Here is a 14,455-nt window from a genome sequence, read left to right on the forward strand (position 1 = left end):
TGCTCTGGATGGTGTGAGACCCTGACCCCGCCCCGCGGTCAGCCCCGCCCCGCGGTCAGCCCCGCCCCGCGGTCAGCCCCGCCCCGCCCCGCGGTCAGCCCCGCCCCGCGGTCAGCCCCGCCCCGCGGTCAGCCCCGCCCCGCGGTCAGCCCCGCCCCGCCGTCAGCCCCGCCCCGCCGTCAGCCCCGCCCCGCCGTCAGCCCCGCCCCGCCGTCAGCCCCGCCCCGCCGTCAGCCCCGCCCCGCGGTCAGCCCCGTCCCGCCCCGCGGTCAGCCCCGCCCCTCGGTCAGCCCCGCCCCGCCCCGCCGTCAGCCCCGCCCCGCGGTCAGCCCCGCCCCGCCCCGCGGTCAGCCCCGCCCCGCGGTCAGCCCCGCCCCGCGGTCAGCCCCGCCCCGCGGTCAGCCCCGCCCCGCCCGCCCCGCGGGGACTGAATCTAAAACTGAAAGTGAAATCGGGTCACAGTCCCCGCGGGCTCCTCCCGGGTGGGGGCCGGGCGGGTCCCGCCGCCTCGGGGTGACGCTCGGACCCGGACCCTCGGGGCGACCCCGGCCAGTCCATGGGGAGGGGGGTCGTGACGGGCCCGGCAGCGGCTCACCGTCCTCGCTCTGGTTGTAGTAGCCGAGGGCGGTCTGCAATTCCATTCGGAAAGTCTGTGCGTCTCCCTTGGCCCTCAGCGTCTGCTCCTCCCAATACCCCGGCCTCTCCCGCTCCACCCACGGCTGCTGCATCCACGGCGCCCGCGGCTCCATCCTCGGATTCGGGGCGTCGCTGTCGAACCGCACGAACTGCGTGTCGTCCACGTAGCCGAAGGCGAGGAAGCGGGGCTCCCCGCGGCCGGGCCGGGACACGGCGGTGAGGAAATACATCAGGGAGTGGGGGCCTGGGGGGCGGACGGGGGGCAGGGCCGGGGCTGGACACGCGCCTTCCCGGCCCCGCGCCCCCGCCGGGTCCCCTCGCTGCTCCCCGCACCGCCGCCCCCTCCGACCCCGCACTGACCGGCCCAGCTGGGGGTCAGGACCAGCGCCCCCGAGAGCAGCAGGAGGAGGGTGGGGGGGCCTCAGGACCCGCATCCTCGGCGTCGGGGGGACCATCTGAGTCCCGGCGCTTCCGCGGAGGAGTTATACCCGGGAGCCGCGGGGACGCTGATTGGCTGCTCTGGAAACGGCTCAGCCAATGGGAGTGGGAAGTAGGGCCGCGTCACGAGTCTCCAGGAAGGAGGCGCCGACACAGGTTGGGAGAGGAGAAGTGAAACCAGGGCGCTGGGGAGTCCCCACACTGAGCTGCCCCCCCAGACTCTGTCCCTGCGGAGCCCTGAGCGCAGGCCTGGGCCCTGGGACTCGGTCCTGCCCCTCCTCCCGCGCGGGGCGCCGTCACCCTGTCCCCGAGGCCTGGCCCAGCCGCTGTGCTGTTCAGGGACTTTCCAGGGTTTTGGTGTCACCATCTCTGTGCGGCCTCACACACAGGCAGGCGCCCAGATAACCTGTGTGTGTGGTGACGTCATCATAGTGACCCTCACGGATCACACAGGGTGAGACAGTTATTAATCCATGTCGCATGCTCACTGCCTGTGAGATGGTAACAGGAGTCATGTTTTTAAAAAATATATATTTTATATTGATTTCAGAGAAGAAGGAAGAGGAAGAGAGAGATAGAAACATCAATAATAAGAAATAATCATTGATCGGCTGCCTCCTACACGCCCCACACTGGAGATGGAGCCCACAACACAGGCGTGTGCTCTGACAAAAAGTTGAGCTCTGACCTCCTGGTTCATAGGTCAATGTTCCACCACCGAGCCCCGCTGGCTGGGGAATATTGAATAGTTCCTGTTCTGTTCTGTCACCGTCCCCAGGGCTGTCTCGCTGGGTGGCTCTGGTCCTCATGCAGGTGATGTAAAGTGACGCCTTGTGTCTCTAAGTCCCAGACCTTCCCGTGCTGATGCATTTAATGACGTCATCAAAGCTCACAGGTGTTGCTGTTCCCACAGAGCCCCCTAGAAAAGCTGTCAGCACTGGGGAGCGGTCTAGCTCACATGGTGGGACACACCTGTTCCAACATTCTGGTTTTCTCTTGGGGCTGACATTGTATCAGGACAACAGGACTGTCAGTTGGCACCTGCCAGGGGATATTTCCTGAAGGGACAAGCTCATGTTCATTTTCTAAAAAATATATTTTTGTTGATTTCAGTGAGGAAGGAGAGGGAGGGAGAGATAGAAACATGAATGATGAGGGAGAATCTCTGATTGGCCTCCTCCTGCTCGCCCCATTGGGCATTGGGCCCACATAGGAGATTGGGCCCACCACTCGCACATGTGCCCTTGACTGGAATCAAACTTTCAGTCTGGAGGCTGATGCTCTACCCACCGGGCTACACCAGCCTGGGCACTCATGTTCATTATTGAGAAAGTGTGAGCCAGTTCACCGAATCTTAGCAATCCCAGCGTCTGTGCCATTCGTTCTGTTACGTAAACATGGGCCAGGCCGGGTGTGGCTCAGTGGCTGAGCATTGACCTATGAACCAGGAGGCCAGGGTTCTATTCCCGGTGAGGCACCTGCAGGGTTGCAGGCTAGATCCCCAGTGGGGGGCATTCAGGAGGCGGCCTATCCGTGGTTCTCTCCCATCATGGATGTTTCCATCTCTGTCTCCCTCTCAGTTCCTCTCTGAAATAAAATTTTTTAAAATATATTTTTATTGATTTCAGAGAGGAAGGGAGAGGGAGACAGAGATAGAAACAACCATAGTGAGAGAGAATCATGGATCTGCTGCCTCCTGCACGTCCCCTCCTGGGAATTGAGACCACATCCTGGGCATGTGCCCTCGACCTGAATCAAACCTGGGACCCTACAGTCCGCAGACCTATGCTCCCACCATAGAGACAAACCAGCTCGGGCTCAATTTTTTTAAAATGTAAACTTGGGCCCTAACCGGTAGGAGGTGTGCAGGAGGCAGCTGATCAATGTTTCTCTGTCATCAGTGTTTCTAACTCTCTATCCCTCTCCCTTCCTCTCTGTAAAAAATCAATAAAATATAATTTTTTAAAAAGTAACCATGGGACCCCTTAGAAAGAGGCTAGCTCAGCGCGCACACGTGATCTCCTGGGACATGAGGCCTGCCATGTGGCAGAAGTGTTTTTTGTGTACTTCCCAGGCCAGCGTATAAGGTTTTTTATCCTCCATTTTTATTAAAGACAGTTAAGAAATTAATCCATTTTGGTAATGAATGCAACATACATATGTCTTGTTTTTAAAAATATTTTTAATTTTTCAAATATAGTTGATGTACAATATTGTGTTCGTTTAGGTGTACAAGTCTGGTTAGACACTCATATAACTTATACAGTGATCGCCCCATACATCTAGTACCATGTGACCTCACATGTAGTTGTTACAATGTGATTGACTGTGTTCCCTGTGCTGTCCTTTCCCTCCCCATGACCACACTGTAAGGACCATGTGGTGTTTCCTCCTCCTTCACCTGCTGTGCCCAGTCCCTCCCCTGCCTCCTGCACACTCCCCACTGGGGATGTGCCCACAACTAAGGTACATGCCCTTGACCCCAATCGAACCTGGGACCTTTCAGTCACCAGGCCGACGCTCTATCCACTGAGCTAAACCGGTCAGGGTGAAAATACTCTTGATAAATCAAGATAGAGTTCTATACATGCTGACATCACTGACGTCATAGTGAAAACGTTCAAGCTTCCAGGGAAAGACTAAGCCAGCCCAACGTGTCCTCGCGCTCCCTGGGCTGCAGGCCGCCGCTGGGCACTGGGAGTGGAGGGCGGCCTGCTGGTGCAGGGCGTGGGCACTGATGAAGCCATTGGCCCCGCTGGGAGACCGGCTGCCACTGTCAGCCACGGACACGGCCATTTGGGCACTGGCGCTGTGATGTGTGTGGCTTTCAAAGTCCACACCCAGGTTATTCACAGAAACCTCACTCATAAAGGGTTCAGGAAGAGCAAGGCCCATTTTCAATCTCTTCGCTGGCCTTTCGGACTCCTCACTGCACAGGGTCATGGGGTTCAGCTCCGAGGGGGAGAACCCAGTCTCAAACAGGTTAAAGCAGTCGCTGTCTCCCTGGCTGAGCAGGGCGGGCAGCTCCTCCATCACCACAGGCACGGGAGTCACTGGGCCGCGGGGCATAGAAAGCCCTCCTCCAGCAGCTCACAGCCCCGGGCGGGAGTGGGGGGGGGCGCCCCTGCACTGCCAGTCATGGCTGACAAGTCCCCTGCGGTGGAGGAGTTGACTATGTTCAGCTGCGGACCAGGAACAGGGTCAGGGCGGGAGGCGGTTAAGCCGGGAGAACTGACTGTCCCCCCAGAGCGTCTGTCTCATCCACCAGGCGGTCCGTGTAGTCCGTCACTCTGGGGCGGTGGTGGTAGCGCTTCTTCCCGAACCGCGTCTGCTGCGCGAAGCAGTCCTAGCGCCCGGACCTCTTCCCCATCTTCCGCAGGTAGTAGAACGCCACGCACTGCGCCACCGTTCTGGTCTTCACCCAGTGCTTCTGTACACGGTGAAAGTCTTTTCCAAAGACCATGAGCGCATGCTCAAAGCCCTGGATTTCTTCTTCTGTCCACGCAGTCATGCCCTCCTGAGCTGCCTTTCCGCCGCGGCAGTGCCTCTCCAGCGCCTCCTGGACGTGATGGTCGCACCTGAGCAGCTCCTGTAAAGCCCGCTCATCGTCCCTGGTGAGCGCTCCGGCCGAAACCCCGGCCACCGTTTTCTCCTTCCCAGTTCTGAGTGCGGCCTCGACAAGGTACTCCTTCACTGTGCTCTCCGCAACCACCCCGGGACGCCAGAGGAGCTGGCCTCCTTCTTCAGACGCTTTCTCATCATCATCATCATCATCATACTGTCCAAGGTAAGGGGGGATCTCGGCCTGATATTGTAAACCGATCCTTACTTCCTTCCTCACATCTTCAGGGGAGTTACCACTGTCAGTTTCACCATCTTCAGTCTCCGATTCTTTATCTCCTTCACAAGTAATATTTGAGTGTAATGGCCTCAGGAAGAAGTCGGAAGCCTGGTGGAAAGCCAGAGACGGCACCAGGTCGTCTGCGGAACACGGCGCCTCCTCGTCGCAACCTGACAGCAGGTCTTTTGCTATTTCCTCCTTGTCCAGTGTCATGTCTGGCAGCTGGTCGGCAAGTTCCCTTGGGGAGCTGTGGGCACTGGGCTCCCCCGCGGCGGGCAGCACGGGCTCAGAGCCGCAGAAGGCCAGCAGGTCTTCCGGAGGCATGCCTCCTTCCTTCTCTAAGGCTTTACTTTCAGAGCTGAAGTTTTTACCCTCATCCATCATCTCCTCTTCTTCAAGAGTTCTTTCGTAATCTCTCTCTCTCTCTCTCTCTCTCTCTCTCTCTCTCTCTCTCTCAGAGACAGACAAGTTACCCCAAGATTCCCCTTCGATGTGGAGTCTACAGAACAAAGTGAATGACAAACACACTCCTAGGCACGGGAACGGACTGATGGTTGTCACAACCGGGTCTGAGGGTGGGGGAGGGAGGCACTGCAAGGCCCCCTAAGATGCACCCACACCGCACCCCCCAAAATAAAATAGAATCCGGTCAAAATGCGAACAGTGGCCTAGACTAAAAAGCGCTCATTTAAAACAGAAACCTCGCCCTGTGCGTGAAGGGGGGGCAGGGGGACCCCTGGTTTCCACACGATCTCAGAAATGATGCAAGGCGCACACCCCCAGGTCTTTAGAGACCAACCTCCATGCATCCAATTGTCCGTCCAACCATCCATCCACCCACCCACCTATCCATCCACCTATCCATCCATCCATCCATCCATCCATCCATCCACCCATCCATCCATTCATCCATGCATCGGTCCTCACTCTCTTCCAAACCCCGGGTCTCGGACGCCCTCGCCCCACTCACCGCCTCTGCAGCGCCCACACCCGCAGCTCCTGCAGCCCGGACTGGCGAACTCTGTGCCAGGCGCTGGCACCCGCCTGTTTATATACCCGCTCCGGGCATCACTTCCTGTTCCCGCCCCGCCCTGTGATTGGTTAGAGACCAGGGTTGATCCATTTTTCATAATCCGCTGGGACATGGTTTCCGGGAGAGAAACGCCTGGGGCCGCATGGGGCGTGTTGGCGGATGAGCTGCTTAGCACGCGTCTGAAGGGTTTGAAGGACCCAGACACGCAGACCCGGCCCGGGCGGATGTGGCTCAGGGATACCAGCGCGGGCCTGCGTGCCGAGGGGTCACGGAGGGTCGCAGGTTCGGTTCCCTGTTTGGGCGCATGCCCTGGTTTCGGGTGCAAGCTCAATAGGTTCAATGTTTCTCCCCCCACCCTCTTTCTGTCCCTAGAAGTAATTAAAAAAGAAAATAATTTATTTTTTTTCTTCTTAAAAATAGATTTTTATTGATTTCAGAGAGGAAGGGAGAAGGAGAGAGAGAAAAACATCAATGATGAGAGAGAATCATTGATTGGCTGCCTCCTGCATGTCGTCTCCTGGGGATTGAACCCCAACCTGGGCATATGCCCTGACTGGGAACCTCCTGGTTCATAGGTCCAAGCTCAGACACAGCTGGCTGGGCTGTCTTTTCATTTTGTTGATGGTTCTTTTGCTGTGCAAAAACCTTTTAGTTTGATGTAGTCCCATTTGTTTATTTTTTCGTTTGATTCCCTTGCCTGAGGAGGTTTATCAGAAAAAATATTCCGCCCTCGCCAGTTTGGCTCAGTGGAGAGAGCATCAGCCTGTGGACTGGAAGGCCCCGGGTTCAATTCCGGTCAAGGGCACATACCTTGGTTGCAGGCTTCTCCCCGGCCCGGATTCTGGTCAGGGTCTGTGCAGGAGGCAGCCCGATCAGTGGTTCTCTCTCATCACTGATCTTTCTGTCTCTCCCTCTCTCTTCCACTAAAAAAAAAAAAAAAAAAAAAAGCAGCAGTAATAGCTAGCTTGCACTATTCAAAGCAGGTGTATCGGTCAGCTGTTGCTGCATAACAGGTCGCCCCAAACGTAGTGGTTTAAAAATAAACATGTAGCCTCTCTCGCAATCTCCGTGGGTCGGGGTCTTGCGACAGGTCTGGAACCACGTCTCAGGAGGCTGCAGGTAAGATGTCAACTGACGCTGTCATCCCCTGAAGGCTAGGGCTGGAGGGTATGAGGGGGCGCCCTCATGGGCCTCATGTGGGGTGGCCGAGCGAGCACTACCCGGCACAGCAGCCAGCTTGGATCAGAGCTGGTGACGGGACTCGTTCAGTGGTGGAAGGTGGAGCGGGGACAGAGGGGGCGAAAAATCAAGGCCATCACTCAGGTGTCTCAACTCAGAACGTGGTGTCTCGTTTCAGGGACCAGCGATGCGGGCCCCTCGGGACGTGATGGAAGGCTCCGGGGTCGGCCTCCAAAAGGAAGACGGTGGCATGATGGCTCTAGGTGAGCAGCAGACCCTTCCCGCACCACAGCTTTCTCCCCAGCCCAGCGCGGGGTCCCCGTCCTGCCCCTCACTCATTTCTCAGTGGGCATCCCTGGCCTCCTTGTGATAGGCCCCAGGCCCCGTGCTAGGCCCTGCCCTGGAGGGCAAACTGGAAGGGGGTAGGCTGGACAAGAGAACCCGCCAATGACATGCCCAGGGGTGGTTCTGGCCCGAGAGCTGAAATCCCACCACACCCCAGAGATGCGTGGTAGTGCCCACATTCTGTAGCTGCTCACATGCGTGCAGGCATGGGTAACTCACTGAGATCGGGGGCTGGCAAAGGCGTGCCTTGAGGTCCCCCATCAAACCCCACTGGGCAGGGTACGCGGCCTGAGATTCCCCATCAAGCCCCACTGCAGTCACCACTTCCCCTTGTACCGGCTCCCACCTGTCCCCACAAATCAGGGCATCACACACTCACCTGTCCCCACAACATGTCACTGGTTCCTGGCTGGTTCCCCGGCTCTCCATTGACCTCCGGGCTGTTCTCAGGATGTACCCCCTACTTCCTTATGGGGGATCGGGACGTCACAGACAAGTCTAACACATAGTCTGTGTCACCAACTTCCTCCTCGGAATTCTCCTGAAGGTACTTCTGCCCTCGCAAGGTGACGACCTTCTGTGGGGAGAAAATCAAACAAGATAAGACCCGGGATGTATCCTACTCCTTGCATGTGTCCTACTCAAGTCTCACACTTTCAGTGGTTGAGCATTAACCTATGAACCTGGAGGTCAAGATTTGATTCCAGGCCAGGGCACACCACTGGGTTGTGGACTTGATCCTCAATGTAGAGGCGTGCAGGAGGGGCCAGTCAATGATTCTCTCTCATCACTGATGTTTTTCTCTCTCCCCCTCTTTCTCTGAAATCAATAAAAAATATATACTAAAAAGAGAATCAAGGAATGCAGAAGTGGAACAAATTAATGGTTCTCACTCTTCCTTCCTTTCCCCATCTTCTCTCTCTCTCTCTGTCTCTCTCCCTCTCTCTCTCTCTCTCTCCTTTCCTCCATGCCTCTCTCTCTCAAGAACCAATGGGAAAAATAACCTTGGGTGAGGATTAACAAGAGAAACAAAACAGAGTTCCAGAGAGAGTTGGATTGAGAGATGCTGATCATGTCAAGACCAGAGTCACGGTGGACTCTGAAAAGAGCCAGAATGGAGGAAACAGGGGAGTAGGCCCACCATCCTGTCCCCTTTCTGATGCTTAAATACACTCACCTCGAGCGGCTTGCAGGCATTTATTTTTTTAATACACGGGGCCTCCCTGGGCTAGTGTTTCCACTTCCTGTGACGCTGTAATCATTTCAAAACAAACCCCAAATGAAGTCCCAGGTGATTTGGGTGTGAGAACCAGGGAGGACCGGCTGTGGTTGGAGAATCACAGTATTACCACCACCTGGGGGGCTCAGGGCACCAGCGTGCTGGGCCCATGCCCTGAGTTTCTGCTTCCGTAGGTTTTATTTTTAATTTTTTTTTTCAAATCCCCACCAGAGGATATATTTTGCATTGATTTTTATTTTTTTTAATATATTTTATGATTTCAGAGAGGAAAGGAGAGAGAGGGAGGGAGAGAATCATCGACATAAGAGAATCACATGGATTGGTTGCCTCCTCCATGTGCCCCAACCGGGGCAGGGATTGTACCTGCCACCAAGGTACGTGCCCTTGACTGGGACCAAAACCAGGGACGCTTCGGTTTGAGGGTCTAACCACTGAGAAACCCAACAGGGCTGCTTCAGGAGGTTTCATTGCCAACAAGTGGCCCAGCTGTGTGGATGCCTGCGGTCGGGGGCCATAGCTGGAGAGGCAGGAGTGACTGAATTGTTTGACTCAAGGGACCCACTCACCCTCCTCCTGAGTCCTAACTCTCCCCACAGGACAATGTCCGGGTGTGGGTACCAGGGTGGTGATGAGCAGACATCCGGGACACACAGCAGGGTCCATCTCGCATGGGCTGGACCTCCAGGGGGGTGTCCCAGACACTGAAATGGCCCCCCTTTTTTCAAAAAGACTTTGCAGACCTGGAGTCGCCACAGAGCAGCCAGCATGGTTACCACACTGGGCAACCAGAGCTCTGACCAGCAGAGTCAGTCATACAGGAGAATCCCCTGAGGAGCAACACCCCACACCAGGCAAACCCTTATCCCTGCGTGTGGCCACCAAGCCGGGGTGCGGGAGAGTCTGCGTTAGTTGAGCATCATCTTGTGCAGCAAAAGATTCAATCCTTGGAACAGGTGCCTACAGGGAGCAACCAATCTCTCTCTCTCTCTCTCTCTCTCTCTCTCTCTCTCTCTCTCTCTCTCTCCCTCTCCCTCTCTCTCCCTCTCTCCCTCTCCAACCACAATGCTCAGTGAAATGCAAATGTCAGATAAAGGAATAATTTAGAAGACACATATCTAAAAATGCTGTGGCCTTGGCTGGTTTGGCTCAGTAGATAGAGTGTTGGCCTGCAGACTGAAGGGTCCCAAGTTCAATTCCATTCAAGGGCACATGTGCGGGTTTCAGGCTCCATCCCCAGTAGGGGGCGTGCAGGAGGCAGCCAAATCCAATGATTCTCTCATCATTGATGTGTCCATCTCTCTCTTCCCTCTGCCTTCCCCTTTGAAATCAATACAAATATATATTAGAAAATAAAAAATGTGATGTATCTGACATCCACATTGCACTGGGTATTCTGTAGGGAATCTGGCCACTCTCCTGGGACCTCCCTATTTTACATTAAAAAAAAGGACAACAGAGGACAAACAAGAGATAATCATTGAATCATGAAATATTTATTGAAACAAACAGCAAGACTGACAGAGTATGGGGCCAATAGGAAACATGAATAATTACTCAAGGACCCCAATTCTAATTCATAGAACCCCGTCTGTCTAAGTGCTCATCGACCATTTTTGCATCAAAAGTTTCAGTTACCAATCTGTTACACCTTCACCAGAGGGACACACACAGGAGAGAGACCTGTTAATGTCCTCCTTGGTCAGAAGGGACCTGTGGCACCTCCTTGACATGTGCACTTTGGTGGCGTTTAAACGTCCCCAGTTGGCGGAAGGCCAGGTGGCAATGGGGACACGAGTAGGGTCTCAGGCCCGAGTGGGTGCACATGTGAACGTTGAGGTTCCCGAGGTGGCTGAAACTTTTGGGGCAGACGTCGCACTCGTATGGCTTGTCCTGGGTGTGGACCCGCTGGTGGCCACGCAGCGTGGACTTGTGGGTGAACCTCTTCTTGCAGACTTTACAGCAGAACGGCTTCTCCCCCGTGTGGATCCGCTGGTGGACGTGGAGGTCCGAGGCCTGAATGAACCCCTTGGGACACACAAGGCACTGGAAGGGTCTCTCTCCTGTGTGTGTCCTCTGGTGAATGTCTAACTGAGATCTGTAGCTGAACCTTTTGCTGCAGTCTTGACACTCGTAGGGTACCTTTCTCCCGGGTTCTTTGCCAACAGGGTGACCAGTGGGCTCCATGATGCTTGATGCACCCACTGAATTGCACCCGCGCTGTCTGGTGACTTCTCCTCTGTCCAACAACACGGCTCCTTCTTGAGGCTCGTCTTGGGGGGTGGGAGTGTTGCCCTTTTTTCTCTTGGTGGCACCTCCTGAATTCCCAGAACCTCTTCTCTTTGGACGCTGACTCAAAGCCTGTGTCTCCAGAACGTGGGTGGGAGGTACGTCACCGACATCCACACGCTCCAGACCAATTCCTTCCTGCGGGTTCTGCTCCCCCTCTGTCTTCACCGAGTCTCCTGAAAGAAAGCATTCAACACACAACATTAATCAAAGAGCACTTTCAACTCAGCTCATGGACTGAGCATCCACCCAGGAACCAAGAGGTCGCCACCTCCACTCCCTGACAGGGCACATGCCCGGGTTGTGGGGCTCGACCCCCGGTGGATGCCAGGCAGAAGGCAGCCAATCGATGATTTTCCCTATCATCCATGTTTCTATCTCTCTCCATCTCCCCTCCACTCTCTCTAAAAATAAATATAAGTATATATTTTTTATTAAAAGAGCACTTTTAACACTACCAAACGCCTTTGAACCAAAGCCGATGTAGGTTGAAAAACATTCCCATCAACAAACAAACCCAAGAATTTAGACCTTTGGGCACCAGGGAGTCTGTGATGGAGGAGGCTTGGCATTGAGAGACAACCGTCCCCAATAGATGACCACGCTGGATGCCCAGGTGGGGACCCAGCAGAGGGGGCATCAATAATGAAGCACAGTAATCTCTATTTTGTGAAACTGCTGTTTGAAATGCTCTGCTATTTTCAGAGAGTCCCTTGTTCTGTAAGTCAACTCTGCCATGTTCAGAAGGTCTGTTATTCTGTAAATTAACTTTGTTTTTTAGCTTAAATAATAGAAAAGATAAACGTAACTGTCTGACCTGGCAAACTAGCGATGGAACCTGAGGGGCTGAGAAGCTGATACTGATAATATTCCCATGCCAGGTGTTTGTTAGATACTATATGTACTCAAGGTTACAAGGTGTCTGCAAAAATAACTTACACAAAGACCTAGAAGGATATAAAAGAGGAATACTCTTTCCTTTGTTTTCTCCGAATTTGACAGAGATATTCTGCTCTGAGCCTGCATGTAATAAAGACTCCTAACCAATTGGCTCATTAAGGCGTCTTGTATCTAGCTCGCTGATTTATGACACAATAATCATTGCTCTACAAGCCCAGTTTCCATACTCACCAGGACTGCTGGGAAGTGGAGGCTCTGGAGATGTGAGTACTGCTGCCTCTTCTCTGTCTTCCATCATATCCTTCTCAAAATTCACCAAATTCTCCATGGGTCTCACACCCTCCAGATCACTTTTCGTGGGAATCATCTCTGGCAGGAAGACTTTCTGCCCCTGACAGTGGGTAACAAGGGGGGTTAAACGTGTCTGAGACCAGGGGTGGGAAGCTCCGTCCCTCCTTCCCCCGTCCTGTCCATCTCCCTGACCTGAGACCCCAGCTTACCTAACAGCACAGTTTTGTGGCTCTGCCTAGACTTCCTTGGGGCCAATCCCATCACCTATACTCCCAAGTCTGTCCTTATGTGTACCCATCACACCTTAAGTCAAGCCCATACATTACACTCCTTACTCTTTTTGTTGTTCTTGTTAATTCTCACCCCAGGATATTTTCCCATTGATTTTTAGATAGCAAGGAAGGGAGGTGGAAAGAGAGTAGAGCAAGAGAAAGAGAGAGTGAGAGAGAAAGACAGAGAGAGGCAGAAGGAAAGACAGAGACATCAATGGGAGACACATATTGACTGGTTGACTCCTACAATCACTCCAACTGGGCAGGGAATGGAACCTGCAGCGCAAGTATGTGCCCTTGTCTGGGAATCAAACCCACAGCTGTAGCAGCTATGATCACCACATCCACTAGTACCAGCTCCCACCTGTCCCCACAGATCAGGGCATCACACACTCACCTGTCCCCACACCACGTCACTGGTTCCTGGCTGGTTCCCTGGCTCTCCGTTGACATCCTGGCTCTTCCCAGGATGTACCCCCGTCTTACTAATGGGGGATTGGTACTTCATGGACAATTCCAACACATGGTCTGTGTCACCAACTTCCTCATCCGGCATCTGGACATCAAAATTCTCCTCAAGATACTTCTGCCCTTGGAAGATGACAACCTTCTGTGGGGAGAAAATTAAACAAGATAAGACCCGGGATGTATCATACTCCTTGCGTGTGTCCTACTCAACACTCACACTTTCAGTGGAACAACACATGGATGTTTCCCTCTCTCGCCCTTCCTCATTCTCTCTACAAAAAAGTTATTGTTTTAATCAATCAATCAAATAGCAACCTCCCAAATGGTGGCAACCAAACATGTCTCCCAACATTGGCAGAGGCTCCCTGGAGAGAAAGGCGCCGTCCCTGCACCTGGTCTGTGCCTCAGTTCCCCCACACGTGAGGCAGAACCGACACGTCTACCCCCTGAGGTTATTCTGAGGTCATTGGGAAAGTGAGCCCCAGGCAGGAGATCAAAGTTTCAAATATGTCCATCTCAGGAATGCTAATGCAGCCTGGCCGCCATGGCTCAGTGGCTGAGTATCTACCTATGAACCTGGAGGTCACGATTTGATTCCAGGCCAGGGCACACCACTGGGTTGTGGGCTTGATTCTTACTGCAGGGGCATGCAGGAGGGGCCAATCAGTGATTCTCTCTCATCATTGATGTTTCTCTCTCTCTCTCTGAAATCAACAAAAATATATTTAAAAAATAAAACACAGAAAATTAAAGAATGCCGCTGTGTACATTTACCGGCCCCCTGCCCATCATGAGGGTCCCACTCACCCATTTCCTGGGTTTCTCCTTATTTCTCAGCAAGACCTTCAGTTCCTCGCAGCTCTGCACTCGCCTCTCCTTCACCAAGACCTGCAGCTCCAGGGGCATGCAGGTCATGAACTTCTCCAGCAGAAGCTTATCCAAGATCTGCTTCTTGGTGAGCACATCCGGCCTCAGCCAGCGATGGAGGAGCGCAGACATTGTGTGCACGCTCTGGAGGGGGTCCGCGTCCTCTGGGTGTTGGAAGGCTCTGAAGAGCAAGTGCCACTTCTCACAGTCCCGGTGCTGTTCTTCAGTGAGGTTTCCATGGGGCAGTCCGGCCGGTGACAGGTCCCAGCCCAGGCTGCCCTGGGGGTGCCCATGATCATCGTAAAATGCCTGGTCTGTAGCCATATTCCCTGGGAACGTCTCTAATCGGACTGCAGCAAACCCAGCCTGAAGTCAGCTCCTGACGGAGAGCGACTGAAGGTATGGACTCAGTAGCCGGTTCACAGTTCTGGCGGAACGAGAGGAGAGAATGAGATGGGTTTCACCTGCTGATCCACCCAATACTAAACACCCCTCACTGGTCCCATATTGAGTACCCTGGAAGTTAACCCATAGTATTCTTCTTTTAAACAATATTTCATTTTATTGATTTTAGAGAGAGATGAATGAAGAGGAGAGAGAGAAACATCCATTAGTTGACACCTGCTGGCCCCCCAAAGGGGACTGAGCCTGAAAGCTGG

The 14,455-nt window shown here is 54.1% G+C and overlaps 2 protein-coding genes and 1 long non-coding RNA gene across 3 annotated transcripts; all 3 read right to left on the minus strand.

Annotated features, from left to right (window-relative positions):
- Positions 1–1,156, minus strand: LOC118655131. The gene is made up of 3 exons (XR_004967201.1): positions 997–1,156; positions 596–880; positions 1–21 (listed from the first exon to the last, which is right to left on the minus strand). It is a non-coding gene; the product is annotated as an uncharacterized LOC118655131 (long non-coding RNA).
- Positions 1,157–3,629: 2,473 nt separating this feature from the next.
- On the minus strand, positions 3,630–5,763 carry LOC118655127 (mesoderm induction early response protein 3-like). The gene has a single exon (XM_036306601.1). It carries the CDS (start codon positions 5,297–5,299, stop codon positions 4,421–4,423), a length of 879 nt encoding a protein of 292 aa, XP_036162494.1. The 5' UTR covers positions 5,300–5,763; the 3' UTR covers positions 3,630–4,420.
- A 4,418-nt stretch (positions 5,764–10,181) lies between these two features.
- Positions 10,182–14,120, minus strand: LOC118655093 (zinc finger and SCAN domain-containing protein 5B-like). Its single transcript, XM_036306531.1, has 4 exons — positions 13,737–14,120; positions 12,859–13,071; positions 12,130–12,289; positions 10,182–11,174 (listed from the first exon to the last, which is right to left on the minus strand). The coding sequence occupies exons 1-4, from the start codon at positions 14,118–14,120 to the stop codon at positions 10,396–10,398; spliced, it is 1,536 nt and encodes a 511-aa protein (XP_036162424.1). The 3' UTR covers positions 10,182–10,395.
- Between the last annotated feature and the right edge of the window lie 335 nt (positions 14,121–14,455).

This window comes from Myotis myotis, unplaced genomic scaffold, assembly GCF_014108235.1.
Source record: "Myotis myotis isolate mMyoMyo1 unplaced genomic scaffold, mMyoMyo1.p scaffold_m19_p_42, whole genome shotgun sequence".
Classification (NCBI taxonomy): Eukaryota; Metazoa; Chordata; class Mammalia; order Chiroptera; family Vespertilionidae; genus Myotis; species Myotis myotis.

Bases quoted from the DNA above. Each gene is read 5' to 3' on its own strand.
- LOC118655093 (XM_036306531.1), bottom strand. From the start codon at position 14,120: ATGGCTACAGACCAGGCATTTTACGATGATCATGGGCACCCCCAGGGC. The intron at 12,290-12,858 runs GTGAGTGTGTGA...ACCCACTGTCAG, and splicing joins GTGACGTGGTGTGGGGACAG to GGGCAGAAAGTCTTCCTGCC. The intron at 11,175-12,129 runs GTGAGTATGGAA...GCTTTCTTTCAG, and splicing joins TCCACTTCCCAGCAGTCCTG to GAGACTCGGTGAAGACAGAG.
- LOC118655127 (XM_036306601.1), bottom strand. From the start codon at position 5,299: ATGATGGATGAGGGTAAAAACTTCAGCTCTGAAAGTAAAGCCTTAGAG.